General features: G+C 36.5%; 2 protein-coding genes across 3 annotated transcripts in view; one reads left to right on the forward strand and one right to left on the reverse strand.

Moving 5' to 3' along the window:
• LOC102808165 (guanine nucleotide-binding protein G(q) subunit alpha-like) overlaps positions 1-2512 on the reverse strand; it is a 114975-nt gene extending 112463 nt beyond the window's left edge. For both annotated transcript variants that reach the window (XM_085504758.1, XM_085504757.1), the window contains exons 1-2: positions 2406-2512; positions 1639-1865 (exon numbers count right to left, since the gene is read on the reverse strand). In XM_085504758.1, coding sequence (XP_085360884.1) covers positions 1639-1750 — 112 coding nt within the window. In that variant the 5' untranslated portion in view covers positions 1751-1865; positions 2406-2512. The remainder of the gene's footprint in view (positions 1-1638; positions 1866-2405) is intronic.
• Positions 2513-3026: 514 nt separating this feature from the next.
• Positions 3027-24607, forward strand: part of LOC100370654 (protein SERAC1-like) — a 34240-nt gene continuing 12659 nt past the window's right edge. Inside the window, exons 1-12 of the mRNA XM_002733895.4 lie at positions 3027-3437; positions 6729-6771; positions 7487-7593; positions 11741-11833; positions 12186-12314; positions 12479-12603; positions 12755-12880; positions 13327-13440; positions 16964-17126; positions 19980-20130; positions 22060-22222; positions 22341-22441. Coding sequence (XP_002733941.1) covers positions 3362-3437; positions 6729-6771; positions 7487-7593; positions 11741-11833; positions 12186-12314; positions 12479-12603; positions 12755-12880; positions 13327-13440; positions 16964-17126; positions 19980-20130; positions 22060-22222; positions 22341-22441 — 1391 coding nt within the window. The 5' untranslated portion in view covers positions 3027-3361. The remainder of the gene's footprint in view (positions 3438-6728; positions 6772-7486; positions 7594-11740; positions 11834-12185; positions 12315-12478; positions 12604-12754; positions 12881-13326; positions 13441-16963; positions 17127-19979; positions 20131-22059; positions 22223-22340; positions 22442-24607) is intronic.

The raw sequence follows: 24607 nt of genomic DNA on the forward strand, positions 1-24607 counted from the left end.
ACATTTTTTTTTCCAAATCAAATCTTTTCAAAGGTTTTGATTAGAACCTTTAGTTAATGGGAATTATCTTCATTTGGCTCAAAATAAAGAGAGAAAAAAATGACACTAAAATGTGCAAAATGATGTTGAATCAAAATTTGGACTGGAACAAATATGAAGTTCAAAGCATTTGATTTGAAAAAAAATAAAAAATCTAAATCTTCTCAATCACAAGTTCAATTTTATATTAAATAAACAACCAAAATGGAAATTTTAAATGATATTATTGTAGCTTGGGCATATTCCATTTTTAAAATGGCTGCCAGTCAGCCATTTCAATTTGCTACTTTTACTACTGCAAAAACTCCTTCACAGCATCACTTCTAATTTTTTTAAAAAAGAAACCAGTAAGCAAGTACTGCTTTATCATTTGAATGCAAAGTCAACTGTTGCCAACAATTGTCAAATGTACATTGCACTGAAATTTTGAGCAGAAAAAGCATGGTTAACCGTAAAAGTACATTATATGCGACATACATGCAGTGTAGCATTCATGTTACATGTACAGTATCAGTACATTTAGTATTCCATTCTTGTACACAATTTATCTCTGCTTTAATTTGAAATGTGTTTTCATGGCTTTTTTGTGTCAACATTTCACAGCAAGAGGTAAACAGAAGGTATTTGATTTGATTTGTGGGGAGTACTTTGGAGGTATATATGCATACAAATTTTAAAGCATGATATTAATGCATGTAATCCCACATGAATCTATATTGCAGCTTTAACCATGTGATATGTCATGTGACTTATCATGTGACTTGTTTTTTTCTAAAGCATGTTTTATGACATTACTGGTGTACTTTTATGAGCTAGTGTTGTTGTATCAGTAATCATAAACATGTGAGCTATAAAATATAAAAGTTAACAGTTAAATTAAATCCAAGCTATAGTCACAGAATGATAATTACAATCATAAAACACTTGGCATGAGAACAAATCTGTGATGGCTGCTAGTTTTAGGGCATTCTGAAAAAAAAGAACCTACACCAACAACCTAAGTAACACTCACACAAACCTTAAATAATTTATCATTACATTTTTAATTTGTTTTCACCTTTTCAAAAATTAAAGTGAAACAAAGAGAATAATAGAATGAATAAACTTGTCAGAACAAGAAACACTTTCATTTCATTTCATTATAGATATACCCTCCGGAAAGGACGAAAGAAAGAATTTACTATATTTGCCCTGTTGAAAGCACACCTCTAATAAAAGTGCATGTAACAGTTACATAAATGGATTATGATCATAGACACACTTCTGTCATTTACAAACACGCATGCGCTGCTAATTGAACAAATTTATACAGCAGTCTCTTATAAAAAAAGGGCAAATACTTATAAAATAACTGCATAAAAGCATAGCAACGGATTGACTCTTGGTGACCGTTTTACTGATTTAAAAACGGTGAATGATATACCCAGCTGCATATTTATTATCATTTACAAAAAAGATTATTAAAAAATTAATCTTAATTGAAAAACGTGAAATAATGTTTTGCCAAAGGGGTGAATGTCGATAATTACTTATAGCAAGAATTAGCTGATGAATTGCTTCACTATGCACACAAATCGTAATTGTTTATTTCCTACTTACCTAAAGTCAAAAGTTGAATTTCCCGCTGTCGCTTCTCTCGCTCCTGGTCCAATTCAACATCAATATTGTGGCTACGTGCTGCAGCTTCTTTGGCCGCTTTCCGACGAAGCATTGTTTATTATATTTATGAGATCAATACTATTTCCTCTCTTCATTCGTTTCTAAACAGACCTGACAGCAAAACTATAAAAACATCCAAAGGCAGCAAATGTCCAACACAATATCACCTGTGGGTTTAAAAATCATGAGAAAATAACTCAGAATTGGTCTAGCCAAGATCAATATCATGGTTCAGGTCTACATTATTGATAGCTTTTCCTCTATTGAAATGTCTTTCCATGTACAACCCAAGGGGGCGATAGCAGATTTAAATTTGTAAAATATACACTATGAGCAATTTTCCATGTGTCCGTCATATACTTCCTTGGCGTGAAAAAGGTAAACACTCTTTTTTTTTCAACCGATCGTCTGTTTTACAAAAAGGTACTGGTCATTCAATTCACGTCTGCTTCTAATCAGATAAAACGAAGTAAACACATTCACGACGGAAATAAAGGTCTGCTAGTACGAACAGACGTGTCGCGTTGTAGTGCGCATCGCACTCAACTTTACGTCCCAGCTTGCATGGTCGCTGGGATTGCCACACATTGCATTTAATTATTGAATATTTGCTGAAATTAGATTTTGTGATGGAATACAAATTCACCAGTTTCGTCTACGCTATTGAGCACAAACTCTAACTGTCATTTTACTTGCCGTGTACTTACCGTTAGTAATATTTCCGAAACGGTCTGCTGTTTCTGGTCAATACGTGTTCACTGCTTTTGAACGTCGTCTACATTTCCCACCATTCCCGACATTCAACCTGTATACTGGTGGCGCCGTTCATCGAAAATCAACCATTCGGATTTTTGCTTGCAAAAAACAGCTCGATTAGTGGAGAGCCACAAGCCCGCCACCAAGAGGTAGTCGGCTGCATAATAAGGCAAAACTAGTGTGGTACCTTTACACGTAAAAAAAAAATGAAAATTGGAATCCCCGTCGCTCGTTTTGAGTTATTGTTTTATTTTTATTTATTTAGAAACACGTATTCCACAGAGGACCAATAATAAAGCAAAAAGCACTCACACAAGGATAATGAAATAACAAATTTATTACTGATTCTAGAAATACACGATAAGAAAACGACACTGTTTTTTAATATTGACAATTTATCTGTTTGATTTCATGGTCCATTTTCGGTTGAAGTGTGGGTTGTAATATAAAAGTAATAACAACAGGTTTATACATATGCAAGGTATATTTACGTTCGTTCAGCCCATCCAAATGATTCACCCCTATTCAAAAATAGTTTCTTCCGTAAATGAAACGACTTGTGTCATTGGATTGACTGAACTCGCAGATATAAAACGGATGTTGATAGGCTAAACCCCAGTCAGACAACATGGCGGAAAGGTTACTGTAACTTGTGTACATGTATTTGTTTCTGAAAGTTTCGTCGATATTTTTGTTTTAAACATACTCTGAACCACCAAGAAGAGGAGCAGCCCTGAAAATTACTTACTTGGAGTGTATTTGATGACAAATTTTGTTTAAATTGTCTGCCCATTCACGTTAGTGGACGCTTGCAGTATGTGTGTAGTGAGACGTCATGTCTGACACTCGGTGTTGTGGACCGTAAGACTAACAGACTTTCAGATTTTAGTGTTGTTGGACTTGAATAATGCGAATGTTAAGAGTTGTGCGCTTCCTCCGAAGATTTTCGTCAAGTGGTGTTCCGCCAGACAAGAAGTCATCCCGTAAGTGCTTAATTAGCAGTTGTATCAAACATCACGACTTGACTGCGTGAACAAAAGGTCACCGGGTTAAAAGCGGTTACGTGCTGCCGTGCTGGGGTCCATAGCTCGTCCGCTGTATGTCAACATTTCTGTCATTTTGATACGTGTGATGGTGTTTAGATTGAAAACTACAATTCTAAAGACGCACATGTCTGAAATAACAGAACTGTTGCACGTCGTCACAATTTACACGCAGCTACTTACAGCTAGTCGATTTTGAAATGCGACCTTCCAGTCAGGGTCCTTCTGTCAGCTGATAGATCCGGTCATTAACCTCTGGTATTATCCTTTTTTCAATGAAATGAAATATATACTTACTTTAATTTAATTAAACTAGTATAACATGTACAACAATAAAAATAATCATAATAATAACAAACCCTCTAAATGAAAATTTAACAGGTCTTCAACTTGAATATTCTTGGGTCCTTGAACTTGCTTAGACTAATGGCAATTCTGAAGGAAATATCTAAAATACCTTTTTTGTGGCCGAAAAAATATTCTACAGCACTGGAATGTTGGGAAATGCTAGTTTTATGCAACGAAACAACTTTTTGTTATATATAAATATGTCCAGAACAATATGGTGGCGTATATTTTCTATTGACGTTGGAAAATTTCAATTTGATTGGCCCTTGTGGGAAATCTTCTGTAATTTTGCTTCCAGTTGAGGTATTTGGGATAGTTAGACGTATCAACCTGCTTATTTTTCAGCTACAAAGCTGAATGCCTCCTAAATCTACCAATACAGCCCTTCACATACCCGGTAGTCCTGGTCTATATGACTACTCGGGACTGTGGGGTCTGAATGATCAGCTTGAGGAGGCCAGCCTACAGGACTATGGGTCACATGACCAAAGATGGTGACTTTGACTGTTGCCCAGACTAACAAGTAGAAACTGACACATTGCCAATCTTTAACAAGATAATTTCTTTGGTGGTTGGAAAGTGTAGGAGTCACCAGCGGAAATTAGTACACGTCTCCGCCAGGTCATAACTCTTACTCATGTTTATCGTTATAGAACACATTGGCTTGTTGAAAACTCAACGTTTATCAAACACAAATTTCGCACATGTATGATGCTACGACCTCCGCCCTTTAATTTTAATAAAAATTTAATTACTGTATATTTATTTTCATTGATATAAGTTTTTGCAATTTGAGGGTGTTTATGATGAAATATCTCAAAACACACTGACTTGCTGCCTAAAAGATCCCAAATAAACAGTTCACTGCTACTGAATTTCCCATGATTTATGATTTATTAGTGTTTTGCATGGACCCAGGTGAAAATAAAATTGTTTTACAATTTCTTTTGCAAATTAGTTCACAAGTCCTGTGCACAGTCCCTCTTCTCCAGTCTGGAAACTGTCATTGTATTAGGTGTGAATTGGGCTCCTTCCCTGGCAAAGGCGCATTGCGGGTATGGGCAAAGCATTATTATGTATTTTTTTACAACTTAGTTGTTTATTCCAGAATTCGTGCTTTTTCACATAATTTTTTAATCAGGATATCTGTATAAGGTCATATTTTAGCCGGAGAGTAGTTTTTTAATTCATCTATTTTACCAGCAGCGACACATTTTCGCAACAAATTTTCATACCTTTACCCAGATATTTGTCGCTTTTGATTTTGGGGTGATTGAAATGAACTCTATTTTATTTACCATACTTCTCGGCGCGAAATCAATATTTGTCTTCGATTTTGACATTTTATGATCGAAACATATCATTAAAAATTGGTGGGCTGATTTGTTATTTGTCACACCGCATTTTATTATTGTTAAATTGAGCGACTTTTATGGATGCTTTTTAGATCGTAAATGCAAATGCCGACGTTTTGAAATGACAAGTATTCAATTCTGTGCTAAAAAAATCATTTATATACAAACATTGAAGCATTGTTATATACTTTTGGATAGAATAAAGTCAATAGTTGTTGTATAGTTGACTTGAACTGTTATGAACCCCCCAAGAATCAGAAATATCACAGGTTTTTCGATCGACTACGTTAACATGAACGACGCCATTTTGACAAGATTTGTTTAGCGATGTCAGCATGTTTGCACGCGAAGTTTTTTCCCTATTAAAACGAGAAAATGAACATTATTCCCGATATTAATCTTTGCATTGTGGGAACTGGATGTTTATGGGTTGGTAGGCTGGTTGTGATGCGTATCAGGGTTCAAAAAAACAAATTTCATGGTGATAATTTTGTTTACATGTTTGTTTACGTTGTTGTAGCCCGAATTTGAAGTGACAGTGAAGTCATGCAATGAGGTATCGCTTTGCATGACGGTAAATTTTCCGATTTTAATGAATATTTTGACGGTACTGTAATCTGTCTGACTTCCTGATTCCCTCGGCTCGGGTGTGAATGGTTTGTTTACACGCACCATGGTTCGAGACAAAAGAACGCTAGTCGTTTCCAGACCGGGGATAGAGGGACTGTGTCCTGTGACACAACTCATTGTTTGATCCATTGGCAGTTAATGCTAGAAAATATAAATCAACAAGTCTAGAATCCAACAGCAGTAAGAACAATGTATATGAGCTAACTTTACTTCAGATCAAAATGACTTTCAAGCGCCCAAAAGTACTTGTATTCAAGCTACATGCATTTCAAGGTTGGCTGCAGAGACACCAGGGATTTTTTTAAACAAGGGAACAGGGGCACAGCACCCTTGTGCTATGGCCATGCGCCCCCTTTACACTGGGGAGCAGATCTCTGGCAACCATAAAATTCTGATTGACCAGAGATCACATGTGGCCACAGTCTTCAACTGCGACCTGTCTGATAGTAATTTTGGCCCTATGGAAACCATAGAACCCTATCTCCCCCACTTAGTGGCGCCGCTGAATTGCAGTGCTCCCTCTTGCAGTTTTTTTCTAGAAAAACCCCTGGACACCGTCAGAAATTAGTTCTAACTAGATTCTCAGTACCGGGGTAGTAGTATTGACTCTGGGTCCATAGGTCTTCACTTACCTACTGACTTATTTGCACTGCCATTTGGCATTGCATGTTTGTGTTGCGTAAGTCTATGATATGAACCATAGCTCTTCTGTGTTGATAAAAATCCTAATATCTAAAATAACAAGTGAAATACACAAAATATATCAAAACTGATTAAAATACCATCACAAAGAACACGAGAAGAGATATGGACCCACAGCTAAGTGGTAATGTACCAGTATGTCTGTACAAAAGCATTTGTAGTTTTAATAATTAATTGTTATTCTTGATACTTTCAGGTAAATTTGGTCGATATATTTTATTAGGCAGTGCGGTTGTAGGGTAAGTTTACTTTATTCTCATTGTTCTATAACAGAGTAGTTCAAATGGTAAAGCATTGTGACAATGATTACAAACTCAGTCATCTTCTAATTACTGTGAATTAATTTTAAATATAGACTTAATAACTTGATTTTAAAACATTACACTATGCGTCACATTACATCCACAGTGATCCCAATCGGGTATCGCAACATATGGTGCCATAGATGATTTCAAATCATGAACTTCAATCTTATTTTACTCATGACATAAACGTAACTACAGACATGTGGCAAGAAAAGAAGTGAATATAGAATGTAACGATGTGGATAGAATTAGAAAGTATAACTCTCAGATTGAACGACTTTGACGACATGTTGAAAGTTTTAAAGCATATATAGATGCCATGAGTGGTCACATCTGTCAGGCTCACAAGATTGACAAGAGTCTTGGTTGCATAACTTTGTATTTCTGATTGCATCTAAATTAATCTAACAGTATGCTAACATTGTATATTTTTGGGAGAATTCCTTGTTTTTTGAATGTCCATCTCTGACGTAACTTGGCTGTTATTTGGTAAACTGCATACTTTCTCCAAGCTCCATCGGAACAACTCATTTGCTGTGTGTGTGAAATTCTCGCTAAACCTATGGATGCTTGATCATATCATGGCAAATGTTGCATCTGTCAGTATCAATTTTCATTCGAAAAAATTCATGTTTTGCCATCTTTACAGTGGTGTAGCCTTGTACAATGAGCTGAATTATTTGGATAATGCGGTGCAATATAAAGTAGACACTAGTGATCCGGAAAAATGGAAGACCTACATTTACATTCCTGGTGGTAAGTATTTTTCATATCCTTTTTGTTTGCTTGGGTATTTACATATTTTATAACTTTGAATGTTAAAAAATGTGTGTGTTTTTGCTTAAACCTACGTTAGTGACCGCATCTATATAATATAAAGATACCACATACAAGGAACAACTTTTAGGTAGTCCCAAAGCATAACATATGAGCAACCTGTGTATAAAGACAATCTGTCTATATAGTAACCACTCTTTCGGCAATATTTTTTTTATTTTAACCTCAAAGCGCCACAGTCATGTATGTGTTGAAATTTTGTTTAAATAAACAATGTGTGTTACATGTGATGTATTTGTCTCATCGGATCTATACACCCTATAGTAAATGATATTTACAGTTTGATAAGCAGAAGGCATTTCAAAATAATAAATCCATACACAGACCTAAAACAATAATTATAATGTACACATGTAGCAAAGCATTACCGTTAAAGTCCTAATATAAACCGCATACGTAATAGTAACCGCACCCCCAATTCCGGCTTCGGGGTTAAAGAGTTCTTAACAAAAATTGAAAACTTGAAAAGTACCTATTACTAACCGCACCCCCAATTCAACAAGACCGTGACTGACTTCATTGTTTCAACCAGCTGTTCCAAAACGGCATTGTTCCTAATCCTATTCTTTGTTTCGACAACATGCCTAAAAATATTCACACCTATTTATTGTTCAGCGGTGATAAGATGTCAGACAGGCAATGAAACTGCTTTTGTTCTGGCGACCTCTGTCAATACTCTTTCTGAATACGTCTGTGTTTCGTAAGTTTTAGACAATGAGCTTTTATCACCGTAAAAGTGTTAAACTGAGCATTGAAGAATAATTTATCTTTCGAAAACAAATAATTTCTTGATTAAAAAAAAAAATCATGCCGTTTTCCCATGGAAATCAAAGGCAAAAGATCGCACTACATTATCGGTAAATCTCTTCCGTGTTGCGTTCACCATGAGGTCGCTGAACTGTCATTAACATATTTAAATGAGCTATGTAATTTAGACACGTGGGCACCATCCAGCATTTTGATTGGTTAATTAGCGACTTGACCTATCCGGTCAATAATACGTCAGGTGAGCATTCAAGAGCATGGCGGATATCGTATCGGCTGTTTACATGTGACTGAAATCATTCGCTTACGGGGAAACTAAGTTGAATTTTACTTGCATTTTATAACAATTCAACGAATTTATTTTTCGTGCGTTATTGTAATCACTACTAAATAATAATCACCAATATCAACACTTCGAAAACAAGTAAGTTATTCACTTGTGACCAGCAGCATGGCCGGATCGAGCTACCGTTATGTGATCATTTGCTACTAAGCAGTGCATTCGTGTTTTTATTTGAAACTTCTGTTAGAATATACTTTTTGTTGCCAAGAAAATTAAAAAAAATAAATGCATATTACATTAAAAATACTGAGTATTTTTTGTATCATGTAGAATTTTTTTTTGATTGACTGTAATTTTTCAACATTTCGTAACGCCTATTTTAGAACCAAAATAAGGCCTTTCACTCTTCCCCGACGCCTATTCAAGAGATTGTACGGTGTATTGTTTGTTTTGTGCATGTGTTGTGGACAAAAAATGACCACGCCCATTTAGTGATTGCAATATGTACGTAATAGAAACCGCACCCCGAACTTGAGCTTTTGATCCCAATTTTTAAATTGATACATTGTAATATAAACAATGGACTTTAATAGGACTTTAACGGTAATATACAATTAATATGGAATATCAGTATGACATCTTAGCTTCCGTTGAATTAATTCATATTTTGCATTCATTTGTTATTGTGCACCAGTTGATAAGTCGCATGGTTCATTCGTATTGGTTTCAGGTCTTTATAGTTTCTTGATATTAGTGGGTCCTGCACATGTAATAAAATAAAAACATTGTGATGTAATGTACAAGTCTCCTGTTTCCTCGTCATAATGGTGCTTTATACTAGTATTACACCCTGCTGAATGCTTTCTCATTGCTAGACACAATTGTCTGTGTTTCAAAAACTGCATGTCAGCGACGCAGCAGTACTCGCGTTACTTTCTAACTTCCTAGTCAACAACACGTTTGGCACGTGGCGTATAAAAATGCTGGGAAGATGATTCTGTTTATTTAATCAATGAACTTGACACAAATTATAGTTTTGAAACTTTGTTTGCTGTTTTTGTTTGCTGATAATTTTTTTTTCTGATATTTTTGTTATGATGCAATGCCCATCAGTGTTCTCCCCAGACTTCATGTCAAGCATCACGACCAATTTGCATAACAATGCATCTAATTTGCATAATTTTTATTTGCATAATAATCAGTTTTTCCCAACAAATATTGTCAATCTACAATTAATTAAAGAAAGATATTTTTATATCTGATAAATTTTATATCATTTTACTGCATTGTATTTTTTGTTTTTGTATCAAGTCAAATAAAGTTTGAAATGGAACATCATAAAAAGGAAAAAAAAATTGAAAAACTTGTGTTATAGCCAGTCAGTGAATATACTGTTATCCATGGATGTAACTGGTTCATCATTGTGTATAAGTTTTAGTGCCCATGTCACTGTCGGTTCACATAAACGTCGGTGAAAACATTTTTTGGTTAAATATATAAAGTCGGCAAGATATCGAAATATGTTGAAATTAATAAATCAATAATTAAAAAAAATTTCTACAATGGCAGTTCGGCGATTTTTCATTGCAATATACCTTGTGAGTACAACGCTACGATCACCGTAACATTGTCAGCTTACGGCATTGCGTTGGACAGGTATTCACCGCTGCTATTGCGATCATCGGTATCTGACTTTTTGGTGTGAAATACACAAATTGTTTATTAAAACGATTCATTGATGAATATCATAAGCATTACATCTAAATTGCCAACGAGATGTTGTTTTTAAACATCGCGGAAAATCATGCATTCTGCGCCGCCATCTTTGTTACCTCGATCAGAACCCCTGATAGCCTAGCATGCATCGGTCACAATGTTGCAACGGGCATTATGTCGCCTTAGGGCGGCGTTTTTCTGTACTAAGGTACCCTATGAATGGGGTATTTCCAGAGGTCAGAGTTTGTTTTATCTCATCCCGTCTCGTCTGCTGTTGAATTATTCATACTTTTCTTTCCAATGCGACTTAATTTCACTTGTTCTTTTTTTAATTTTGGAGTAAATAATGTCACCAGCGATTGAGTGATAACAAATCAGAGTGCAGCAAATCGGAGTTGATCTTCCCGACGTACGCCGTGACTTGTTTTGTCACATTGTTGCCGTTGCGTGCAATGGGCAAATTATTGCTATTCTAGTTATTTTTTTTTTTGATTTGGAGGCTCTGCACCTTTGAAAGACTTCGCAACATATTGCAGACTTCCGTTTTTATCACTGTCTTTGTATGGCTAACAAAAGCGGGATTACCTAAATCGATCAATACATGTTATTGTTTTAAATACGTGCAAGACGAGACTGACACTTGTAAACAAAAATATAAGCATCACGGCTGAGTGACCAAGCGTCACGGACAAAGGGCAAGCATCACGACCGAGTGTCCAAGCGTCACGGTACCGTGTCGCTTCAGAGGCCTAGGGAGAACACTGCCCATTACGAGTAAAACAGTTTCAAAGTCGTGCTCGTTTGTTTATAAAATGCTGAAAATTAATTGTGAACTTTTGTGTTGTATCTTTCCATTGCTTGTCACCAGTGTGTCATCTGTTTTTATTTCCTCTACACCAGGTGCTTGCTCAATTTCATTATCATTGCTTTGATTGACCTGTACCTCTGTTGTAGGCAGGACTTGTGTGCATAATTAAAAATATTAGGTGGAATAACATGGTTGTGGTTTCATTTGTTAAACTCTATAGGTATATTTTTTTTTTCATTACAGTTCTACAATAGGCTTGTGTTTCACCCTGTCCCCTGAAAAAGGTCACACTTCCTGGTATTTTCGCATAAAAGCATTACAGTGATTATATCCCAGCATGCAACAGGAGGTGACCTTTAAGAGTCATACTAAAGGCCTATCCATTATTATAATAATTATTAAATCTTATCTGACAGAATGCCACTTATGTTTTTAAAAATACAAAAATTCATGAAAGGTAATCAATTTCTTTGTATTGCTTATTTAATCTTTAGGTGCCATGTTCTACCAGATAAAAGACACAGTGAATCAGATGAGGTTGAGAAGTTTTGGACATCTTTTCGAAGAAGGTGTAGATCCTGATGAAGGTACAGTTATATCTCTATTTTTGTTCACCTATGTACACGTACTTTTGATTGATTTTTATTTAAAGTTAGTACAAATTCATAATAGTTTCTAGCTGGAGTTCTGTTGCACTTGGTTTCACGGTAGTTCGATTGTTTGTGTTATGTATTATGACATTGCATTTAAGATGATGACCATAAAACCAAAGTTACTCGTTTTCCATTAATGATAGTGATAACTTGTTGTCTAATTGGTGTCCAAAGTAGATGAAAAAACTTTATCAATGAAATAGTAAAGTGAAATCAAGAACAGAACTGCAGATGAATTGTAAAATAATTTTTGAAAATGCCATCATTTTGTGTATATTTTTTGTAGCATCATGGTGGTCTCGATTGGAGGTAAAAAGCGATAACCCTATTAAGTTGCTGAGTATGGCTCAGTCCAATGTCAAGAATATCCGCTTCCAGGGTGTCAATAGTTTGGCAAAGCAGACAAGCTGGCAAGGTGAGATGATGATGCATGTGGTGTTCCTAGAACTGTGCATGCAGTTTCACGCATTCGTGAGCATCCCAGTGCTTTATAACTCTTATCCTTCCTGTTGCATTGTGCTTTTCCATTGACTTAACCAAATAAAGGTTAACCCAGTAGCTTAATTTTCACAATTGCAGACTCTGAATATCGTAAGGTAGCCCAGGCCTGTGATGATAGAACCAGAGTTGCACTTGCACGCACCAAAGGTGCCGACAGCCGTTTTTTCTTGCCACCACCAAAGTACCATGACGAAACTACTGAGGTAAGTACATGGTATTCGTAATGAACTTGTTGACTTCTTTGAATGTATACGATTTAACTTGTCATGTTTGTTATTGCACGCCAATACAACCATGCATATTCCACAAGGAATAATCTTTGCTAGAACAAACACAGTTGTCGTAATTTCACAGGAATCCATAGAGGCGTCATTTCGTGAGCTTTTATCAGCACTACCAATGACAGGACTAGACAAGTGTGCACAGTATTTTACTTCCGTTGCTATGAAGGAAGATAAGACGGCCATGGCTGATGTTAGGGTAAGTGCATTCTGGTGTACTGTGTCTTAGCATGTCGCTAGCATGTCATTATCTGTTACCTATTCTAACAGCTTATTCTCATAGTCAGATGAATTTTAAGACAAGGCAAATCAGGCAGAAATCATAAGTTCTGATTATATAGTTTTCTGTAGCATCGATAAATTGAATTCCTGATTCCATGACTTGATTTATTAATCATTGTGATAGACTTGTTGTCTTAATCCAAAGTAAATTTTTGACACCATTCACAAATTTTAAACCTGCATATTTATTTTTTCAAATTTGTCTAAATTATGTCTATTTGGTGCAAAATTATCACAACAAAATATAAAAAAAATGCATAAAAATGGCAAAATGTTGGACAAAAAATTTGCCCAGAAAAATTACAGTGCTAAAGGGTCAATCAAGATGCAATCTTAACATAACTTGAATTATTGATCTTTCAGGGTGGTTTATGGTGTTTTGGAGGCAATGGATTACCATTTGCAACAACTCTAAGTAACATACCAGATCAAAAAGCAGAGCTGTTCTACCTTCAAGCACTACTGCATCACTCCGAGGTAAATAATACGGTTATTCAGCTTTTCTGAATGATTGTACGATGTCAACTTTTCATTGCTTTTCTTCTCCAAAATTGTCATTCAGAATGCTGTCATGATTTTAGTTACTGTTTCAGAGAAAGTCTAAAATCGGGAACTATTAATTGGGGTTCCCTCTGTCCATTCATCCATGCATGCATCTGAAGCCATTCTTCAGACATGCTTTGACCGATCACACCCAGACGATGTATGATAACTTACATTTACACATCAATTTTCATTATCATTTGATAAAGTACCATACTTATCCGGGTAAGAGCCCATGCCTGGATAAACTCCCACCCCCCACTTTTGACACAAAGAAGTTGAGGTCATATCCGGGCACATGCCCATGGGGTCTATTTCTACACAAAACAAAAAACTATTTTCTATTCGTTGACTGTAGTTGTATTAACAGTTGACTTTCTTGAAGTCTGTCATGATACTTATAAAAATTGTTAATTGCGTAAAACAAGGGGTGAACGCAAAATAGCTGTGACAGCTTTCTGCCTTCAGGGCAGCGCGTTCACCACTGATTTTTTTCAGAATCATAACAGTCAGCAAGTCTATAAAAATAAATATTAAAGCAGAAACGGTAGTTCTCTTTTTAGTCCCCGTTCGAACGCAGTCCGAAAACGGGGACTTGTGTTTTGCCCTGTGTGCGTCCGTCCGTCCGTCCGTCCGTGATCACCTGTATCTCGAACATGCATGGACCGATTAAGTTCAAACTTCACTCATACATCACACATTATATGGGACATATGCACATGTATTTTTTTCATGATCCGATTAACGATAGCCGAATAGCGGCCATTTTAAGGCCGAAAATGCATCAAAATCGCACATTTTCACCATTCCGGACCCGGATCTCAGTTATGCGTGGACGGATTTTGTTCAAATTTGGTACATACATTAAACATAATAGGACCTTGATGCACGTCTTTTTTTTTTTTGGATCAAGTTCGAAAGAATTCAGTTCTGGATCCGTATCCAAGACATGTCTGGATTGATCAAGTTCAAACTTCACACACACATGGTACATCATGTCACAAATGTGTATGTGCATTTGTTTCATGATCTCATTAACGATAGCCAAACGGCGGCTGCTTTAAGGCCGAAAATGCATTGAAATCGCACATTTTCACCATTCCGGAACGAGTCTCAGTTATGCATGGACGGATTTTGTTCAAATTTGGTACATACATTAAACATAATAGGACCTTAATGAACCTCATTTTTTTTTCGGGTCAAGTTCGAAATTGCCGACTGGCGGCCATTTTGTTAAAGAATTCAGTTCTGGATCCGTATCCAAGACATGTCTGGATTGATCAAGTTCAAACTTCACACACACATGGTACATCATGTCACAAATAGATATGTGCATTTGTTTCATGATCCGATTAACGATAGCCGAATAGCGGCCATTTTAAGGCCGAAAATGCATCAAAATCACATATTTTCACAATTCCAGAACCGGATCTCAGTCATGCATAGATGGATTTTGTTCAGATTTAGTACAATGTGTTGTACATATGCAGGTGCATTTCGGTCATGATCTACTTTGAATGTATATTTCACTCAAATATGAACGAAACAGGGACATGTCATTGACACAATGACTTGTTGAAATATGTCGTGGCCCTAAAAAGGGCCTGCCGTTTGGTTTGTGCTTCCTTAGAAACTATTCAAGCAAATCGTATAAGCAAGTGTCGCACTCGTTCGGCTTTAGCGTTGTCGACAATGAAAACAATGTTGCAATATTGTAGCAACCCGTACCTGGGAGAGTGGTTGAAATCACATTATTTTGGCTTTATAAATATTTTGTAGCAGCTTGCGAATCCATAACTGGAGCCAGCAATTTTGCAATGTCCCGCCGAAGACTGCCAACTTTTTTACCATCTTTTATCACCGCTATTCCCACGGGCGCTTGCAACAGGATTTATGGTTAAGGGAGATAGACTTGGGTAGGGTTATATGCTAGTATAGAAATAAAGACTTTATTTATTTAGTCTTTATTTCTATACTAGCATATAACCCTACCCAAGCCTATCTCCCTTAACCATAAATCCTGTTGCAAGCGGCCGTGGTGATAAGGGTCAAGTCTGATAAGAAAGCAATGTCACGTTTTGATCTTTATGATGAAATACTAGTAGTGATGTCATTCTTAGCCAATCAGTAAAGCAGATGCATAAAGGTCAAAGATGATTGCTAGACTGTAAACAAAAGCATCGTGTGCCATCGCAGCAGAGCGACCCCATTTTCTTGTCTCTTTATTATGATTAGACATGAATGAAAAGTGCCAAGCTGACAGACTGCGAAATCCGTGGATTAAAAGTGCTAAGTCCAAATTGTGTGGGATGATATCGACGAACTTCAGGAATAAGTGGTAGGGATTTTGTTCAACGGCTACAGTGACGCCGACTTGGACTTTGAGGGTTTTGAGTTTGACGAAGATGGCAATGAACGTATAAATAAAAGATCTGAAAAGTTTTTTTAAACAGCTATGAATTTTTATAATTTTTACTGTGTAAATTTGTAAATTATTCCTCACTGTCGATTTTTATTATTTTTGGTTTATTTGTCACATTATAAGCAATACATTATTTTTGTTTTACTTCTAGTGTTGCATATTGTTCATTTATTTTCGTTGCATGTTTTCATTTGCTGTTCTATTCCCTGCCACAGTTCGATCTGCGAATTTTCGTTTTTTTTGCCGGGGATCTCCTGGCAAACTCCCACCCCTTCTTTTTGGCAATTTTCCATGTTCAGGACCCTGGGCTTATACCCGGATAAATACGGTATGGCTGACAAAAAATTGCTAAATCCTGATACTTAAACATGCTTCTTGGATATACTGAAAAATACTTTATTTTCGCTTGAAATTATTTTCGCTGAAGGAATGTCTCAGTGAAAATAAAATCCAGCGAATGTACCTTTTTTTTTCTATATTTTACATTCGTCAGTGAAAATCAGTGAAAATAAATTCCATACAAAACACCCAAAAGTCTTTTTAACGAAAATAAATTCCGGCTAAAATTAAGTATTTTACACAGTATTGCCTGATTCAGTTAAAATTAAATGCATGATAAATAGGTTGTGTAACTTTATTCAATTTGTAAAATTGATGGTCATTTTATCTAAAATCTTAAAATAGCAGTCTGTAAATGTGTCCAGAATCATTTCTCACAGATGAACAGGGCTTTGTATTAGAATCATACATATTAGGTTACAGATACACATAATTTTAACAACTGTTTCTCTAAGATGTTTTGCATAATTTTATTTGAACTCAGTACAATGATTATACATATTGGATTTTGGCATTTTTCAGTGAATCAACCAAATATGCTCAGCTTATTACAGTATATTGCAAGCAACGACTATGTACACACACATAACATTTTTTTTTTTACACTGAAGTCCTTCACAAAACACCATGAGCAGAATTGTCGAGATGCAGCTATTTTGGGATGTGGTATTGAGTACCTTTATTATTTGATTTCAGATTCCTAGTCACTGTGATGTTATCGTTGAAAAAAATGGTTTACAGTTATTGATGCAACTTGCAGAAAAGCGAGAAGAAAGTCTGACTATTATGTGCAAGATTTGCAGAATTCTGGGTAATCTGGCATTACACGAACAACTGCACCATCAGATTGTGACGTCAGGTAATAATTATTTTATATGGAATAATTTAAACAGTAAACATATCATAGTTCTCCAACCTCGGGTTGAATACTGAAATGTTAGTGACTCGTATTCTTAACATGTAAATTCAGTTGGGAGGCCAAAGCCAACTAATGAGACTTTTGTGGATCCTTAGGTAAGGTCCACAGATGACAGTATGCAAGACGATCCAAGTATACTAAAAATGCATTGTGTATATGTTTACGTTCAATTAGTACATTAAAAATGTGGAAAGAAGGCTACACAAATACAGTTTCCCCATTCTATATCTTTGACAAACGTCCAGACAGAAGAAAGCAGTCCAGTCATCACGCTAGTGACAAACGATTCTTCTTATTCATGCACACACAAGATAAATCTATAAAATAAATCCATTGTTGTCGTCGTCAGGCATTACTGTTGAAATTTAAAGGGGAACCGCTCAATCCCATGGATTGCACCAAAGAATCATGGGACACTATTGTTTATGTTGTTTACAATGTTGATCTATCTTTTGTTATCCATTGTTATTTTAATCCAGAAAGTAAATTTGTTGTGAAATTAATCTTAACTGGAAGGTGCCCCTTTAACTCAAGAAAATGTTGTCTAATCTTTCTAAAACTTGGTTACCGTAAAAACTCAATTAATTCGCGGTCTCTATTAATTCGCGAACCCATTTTATTTTCGAACGCTAATTTTTAAATGTATCCTTTAAATTCGCGGCGTTCAAAAACATGTTTAAAATTGTATCCTATTAATTCGCGGGCCAGAATAAAGTGGATAAATCGGAATATATTGCATGAAGACATTAAAAATATACATTTTGTTTGAGTTTTTATGTTATCAGCAGATGATCTCTGTCATCACAGCCTTTCAGTTAGCAAGCAGTTTAGGTTCGGTAAAGATTTGACCTGAAAAAAATCATTCCCCCACGACACTACAGATGTTGGGCAAGATTATTACTTAGTCGATAAAAATCCATTGGTCAGCACATCGATTACGAATTTCCATGATGGAAAGCTTAGTACAGGGCTTTTTCGTCGCTGGTCCACAGGGTTGCATCGACCATGGAGCTAAAATAAGATTTTTTTAGCTCCATGCATCGACCGTGTGTCCGCCATTATTCTATTATGTCATTTAAGTGAACCGCCCTGTGGTGCGTTTTTGATTGGTCGGGCGATTGACCTTGTGTCACATTTTCATTATACCGGATTCGGTAAAAAACGCAGAGTTAAGCGGTCATGTACGTTCTATAAATCTAACCTTGCACATGTAATCTTGTACTGACGTATTTTTGTCCAAGAAAGACATTCCTTTTCATTTAACCACCAGTTAACTCTTCACGTCCATGGTATTTGTGAGAGTTAAAAGATTTTTCGAACAAATGACAAGTAACTATATTGATCTGTGTCAAGCTGGGTGGCCCTAATTTAAATATCAGTGCATGAACTCTGGAGGTCATTGCCCGATGCCGCACGTAATTCAAACGCGTGGTTAAAAAAAACTAATTATCATGAAAGCAATACATTACGAAGTTGAAATATTCAGAGCCGGTACAATATTGTAAACAAATTTGCGTAATTAGAAAAGCAGTGCACTAAGTAAACAACGTCGATATATTCAAAGCCAGTACAGATTTGCATACAAGTTGCGTAATTACAGTACCTTCAGATATAATAACAATTTTACTAGATTGACGCGCGGGGCACAAAAGAAAAAGGTTGCTAAGGTAACACGCCAGTTCAGTGCATGACCTGGGGTCAAGCTTCGGTCAACACACACTTGATGTCAGCATTGCCGCGCAGCAAGTTTCGCAAAGAAGTATTTGAAGTTCAACTGCGCCCCAAAATGATGTCGCTGATCACTCAGTTGTCGCAGCGTGTGTTGTCATGTCCATGATGCACCCCGTTTCGACTTTGACTTGCTTTTCCTTCTTAGTGCATGTTCTTGTTCACGTAAAATGCGACCTCTCACCAATGTATTGAAACACTTTGAATTTATACTTTTCATGATTATATTTGGTCAATGCATGGAGCTAAAATAATTATTTTAGCTTCATGGTCAACGCGAAACATTATTTGTCTAAACATTTTTTGAGATCATTTTTATCAACGCAGGGCTATTTTTCCAGACAAGATGGGCTTCGTAATATCTGCCATAACATCGCCCGGGTGATGCCTAGAAAAATAAAAAAAGGCAGTGCAGCCAGACGGCTACTTTGTAGCCACGTGTTCATTGTTTGTGTACAGAGTGACCTTTGCCATTTCACTGTTTCATTTCAAGTGTAACATGGTGCGTGGTCCTTGACGCAGTGCGTGTTCTCTGCCCGACTATACGCCATGAATGTCGCTAGCCACGAGTCTCAGAGGCACTAAAAAACGTCCTGTAATAGTGTTCATTGGAAAACAAAACAAATCACTAATAAATTTATGAAAACAGCTCCTTTTTGAATCGATCTAAAAGTACTCTTTTAATTTGCGCACCAAAAACCAATAATTTCCGTTTTTTACGCTATTAATTCGTGCACTTGAAAAATTAATTATTTTTACTACCACGAATTAATAGAGTTTTTACGGTATGTTACCAACCTGTGTATAATCTCAGCAAGTTCATTCACTTTTTGACAGATATTAGTTGAAATTGTCTGTAATATTTCCAGGATTTGAGTCCAGCCGACAAATATGCATACATTACTACACAACAAAATATTATAAAAATTTGAATTATGTTTGAACTAGAAAATGGATATTTTCCAAATACGACTCTCCTCATTTCACACTGTAGTGTTACGGAAGAGTACGCTATGTACTAACTGCTAGATAATGCCAATAATCCATTTAATTTTTTCCACACAGGCTGGGTAACGTTGCTGGCATCATGGATGAAGTCAAATTATATCCCACTTGCCATGCATGCGTCAAGAACACTTGCTAATTTGGACAGAGACTTCTGTAGTGAGAAGTGTGAATCGGGCATATACATCATGCACCCAAGACACAGGTCTAGGTAAGCATTGTTTGAACCCTTTGAGTCCCAAAGTTGAATCATTTTTTACAATATAAACCTGAATAATTGATTCTATATTCACTGTAGAAAGTAGTAAATTAATGACCCTTAATCAAAAAATTAATAAAAAGTATCATGTGCAAACTGTATGTTACACTAAACTTTAGTTGTCGTTGATGTCATTCAATTGGTGACACCAAGGTGTTTTCATTATTATTGCTCTGGATATAGTAAGATCAGAACAACTGATTATGTAGTTTGATTACCAGCTGGCTTTGTCCACATTCCTGTTGTATTTACTTGGAAATAATAGACTGTAGACAAATGTTTGCAGGTAAAATAGGTAATCAGTTGTTCTTACAGCATTCTAAGCAATCTGGGTGACAAAATCTTGGTGGGTTTAACCATACCATAAACCAGAATGATTTTGTTTTTTACTGTCTTTTTAGCTAGCATGTTATTAGTCCCCGTTCGGACAAAGTCCGAAAACGGGGACTTATAATTCGGTCTCTGTCCGTCCGTCCGTCCATCCGGAGTCGTATCTCAGAATCCCTTGGTCCGATTCTGTTCATTCTTTGCATGTGCCTAGTACTTTATGTGGGACATATGCACATGCAGTGGTTTAGCGATTCGATTCAAAATGGCCGACTGGCAGCCATCTTGTTTTTTGAAAATGTTGTATTTTGGACATGCTTTGTCAGTTTTTATTCAAACTTGGTACATAGATTATACATGTTAGGATACATGTCCATGATGATTTATTTCACAATTGGATCAAAGGTGGCCGACTGGCAGCCATCTTGTTTTTTGAAAATGTCATATTTTGGACATGCTTTGTCAGTTTTCATTCAAATTTAGTACATTTAGGATACATGTCCCAGACCATCCGTGAGTTCCTGAGTCTGTCTGTCCGACCGTCCGTGTGTCCGTCTGTCCGTGCGTAGGTCTATCCAACGTCATATTTCAGAATCCTGTGGACCAATTCCGTTCATTCTTTGAATGTGCCTAGAACCTTATGTGGAACATATGCACATGCAGTGGTTTAGCGATTCGATTCAAAATGGCAGACTGGCAGCCATCTTGTTTTTTGAAAATGTTGTATTTTGGACATGCTTTGTCAGTTGTCATTCAAACTTGGTACATAGATTATACATGTTAGGATACACGTCCATGACGATTTATTTCGCAATTGGATCAAAGATGGTCTACTGGCAGGCATCTTGTTTTTGTTTTTTTATGCGGTATCTTGGACGTGCTCTGTCAGTTTTCATTCAAATTTGGCACATACATGTACTTTATACATGCTAGGATGCATGTCCATGACAATTTGTTTCAAAATCTGGTCAAGGATGGCCGATTGACAGCCGTCTGACTTTTTGGCCTTGCTCCTATATTTCCACAATTTATGTACCATTTTCATTCGTATTTGGCACATACATCATACATATCAGTGTGTTTCATAATCAGATCAAAGATGGCTGAATAACGGCTGTTTTTATTTTGGCCATATTACTATGACACGAAACATGTGTTTTGATGTAAATAAAAAAAAACAAAAAACAATCTGTTGTATACGCCACTTGGAACTCAAGTTTCAAGCACACGCTCGCGACAACCCCTCCGCTTTAATATGACGAGCACAAAGAGAACTTAATGGGGACTGTGTCATTTTCAATGACTTGTTTTAGCTAATTTAGCTAATCTGTAATTTCGCTTATTCAAGATGTCACTAATTTAAAATAAAGTATATTCTCACAATGAGATTGTTGGGACTTTAGCTAAATTAAGATTCAGTTAATTCATGCATGGAGTCAAATTCGCTTAAAATGCCATGCAGCTATTTAAACATGTTTTGCAGTAATCAAATATTCATGATGAGACGTGAAGATTGTAAAATCCGCGTTATAATTCAGCATTTATCTATTACAGCTTACCTATTGCAGCTGATGTAATATTTGTACATGGATTGTTAGGTGGGTCATTTAAAACTTGGAGACAACAAGATCCTGAAAGGCTGGAAACTGAGGAAGCACCAGCCGACATACACAATTTCAAGAAACGAGACTTGGACTTGACTTACTGCTGGCCAAAGGTATGTATCAAACCTCTACATCCAGCGTATGTCATTCAGATTCTATCTTAAAGTGTTTATTTTTATATAGGACTGTATTGCACTTGTTTATTCATCAATGCTATGATAATTGTTACAGAGTTGGTTAGCGGAAGATGCCCCACATACTAGAATTATTACTGTGGAGTATGACACCCATGTCAGCAATTGGATGCCTAAATGTCCTTTTGAAACTGAAAAGTAAGTCGTATTTGATGCATCACCTTATTGTTTTAAAAACGTCGCAATTTATCTTACACTCATTGTTACTGTTGCATGGGAATCATTTCAAACATGTTGGCAAGCTATGAAAGTATTACCTGCGTAAAATGAACCATGTGTGAACAAACTTCATCTTAAACATGCAATGAAGTTGATAATTAAGTTTTTCGCTATCCTAATTCCCAACATTGACAGTTAAACATGGACAATCAATATACCGTATTTATCCGGGTATAAGCCCAGGGTCTTGAACATGGAAAATTGCCAAAAAGAAGGAGTGGGCGTTTGCCAGGAGATCCCCGGCAAAAAAAACGAAAATTCCCGAAAATTGACAACACGCAGTTCGATCGAACTGCGGCAGGGAATAGAACGGCAAGTGAAAACATGCAACGGAAATAAATGAACAATATGCAACACTAGAAGTAGAACAAAAATAATGTATTGCTTATAATGTGACAAATAAACCAGAAATAATAAAAATAGACAGTGAGGAATCATTTGAATTCAGATTTTCCCGCCGACAAACACGCGTGAACTCAAAATGAATTAAAATGTCAGGGGTTAAACTGCATGAAATTTTTTTCGGTCTCAACAAATTACGCATCAACCGTCATACAAGATCAATAATAATTTACAAATTTACACAGTAAAAATTATAAAAATTCATAGCTGTTTGAAAAAAAACTTCTCAGATCTTTATTTGTACGTTCATTGCCATCTTCGTCAAACTCAAAACCCTCAAATGTCCAAGTCGGCGTCACTGTAGCCGTCGAACAAAATCCTTGCAACTTATTCCTGAAGTTCGTCGATATCGTCCCACACAATTTGGACTTAGCACTTTTAATCCACGGATTTCGCAGTCTGTCAGCTTGGCACTTTTCATTCATGTCTAATCATAATAAAGAGACAAGAAAATGGGGTCGCTCTGCTGCGATGGCACACGATGCTTTTGTTTACAGTCTAGCAATCATCTTTGACCTTTATGCATCTGCTTTACTGATTGGCTAAGAATGACATCACGACTAGTATTTCATCATAAAGGTCAAATCGTGACATTGCTTTTTTATCAGACTCGGCGCTTATTAATCACGGTGAAAGTTATCATTCAGCAAGTTCCGGCGGTAGGAATGTCTCACTATATGGATATCGCGGTGGACTTGAAATAGGAAGTTTTTTTTTATCCAACGACAGAAGAATGTTTTCATGACGGTGATGAAAGATGGTAAAAAAGTTGACAGTCTTTGGCGAACATTGCAAAATTGCTGACTCCAGTTATTAATTCGCAAGCTGCTACAAAATATTTTATAAAGCCAAAATAACGTGATTTCAACCACTCTCCCAGGTACGGGTTGCTACAATATTGCAACATTGGTTTCATTGTCGACTGCGCTAAAGCCGAACGAGTGCAACACTTGCGGCTCTCCTTATACGATTTGCCTGAATCGTTTCTAAGGAAGCACAACCCAAACGGCCGGCCATTTTTAGGGCCACAACATATTTCAAAAAGAGAACTACCGTTTCTGCTTTAATATATATTTTTATAGACTTGCTGACTGTTATGATTCAGAACGCGCTGCCCTGAAGGCAGAAAGCTGTCACAGCTATTTTGCGTTCACCCCTTGTTTTACGCAATTAACAATTTTTGGCTCATCCGGCCTTAAGGCCTGATGAGCCTATGCGATGGCGAGGCGTCTGTCGTCCAAAAATTACAAAATTCATGAATAAGGATGCCATTCACTGATTCTAGGTTAGCTATTTGTGATATATCTGTATGTTTTTAAGAGAATAAAGTTCATTTAGGCAGTCAATGGGTGCATTCTTTCTTTCTTGATACATTGATTTAAAACCTCCCCCACACGTTTTCTAATGGAATTACCCAGAATGCTTAGCGCAATCAGCAGCGCTCTACTTGTGCACATGCGCAGTTAATATTTCTTCCACAATGCATTCGTTATCACGAAATTTAAAATGGTGGATCGTTGCGGTCGCACATGTGGATCTTCTTGCTATCCCAAGAGCAACGCAACTAATTCAACGGAGGAACAAAGCAAGGGCACAACTACAAGCCGTCCTCACACCGATTGAAGAGCTAATCACGCAGTACCCCGATGCCAATGACAAAAACGCCGCGTACCGGGAAATACT

The sequence above is a fragment of the Saccoglossus kowalevskii genome, chromosome 10, assembly GCF_978046115.1.
Source record: "Saccoglossus kowalevskii chromosome 10, keSacKowa6.1, whole genome shotgun sequence".
In the NCBI taxonomy this organism is placed as follows: Eukaryota; Metazoa; Hemichordata; class Enteropneusta; family Harrimaniidae; genus Saccoglossus; species Saccoglossus kowalevskii.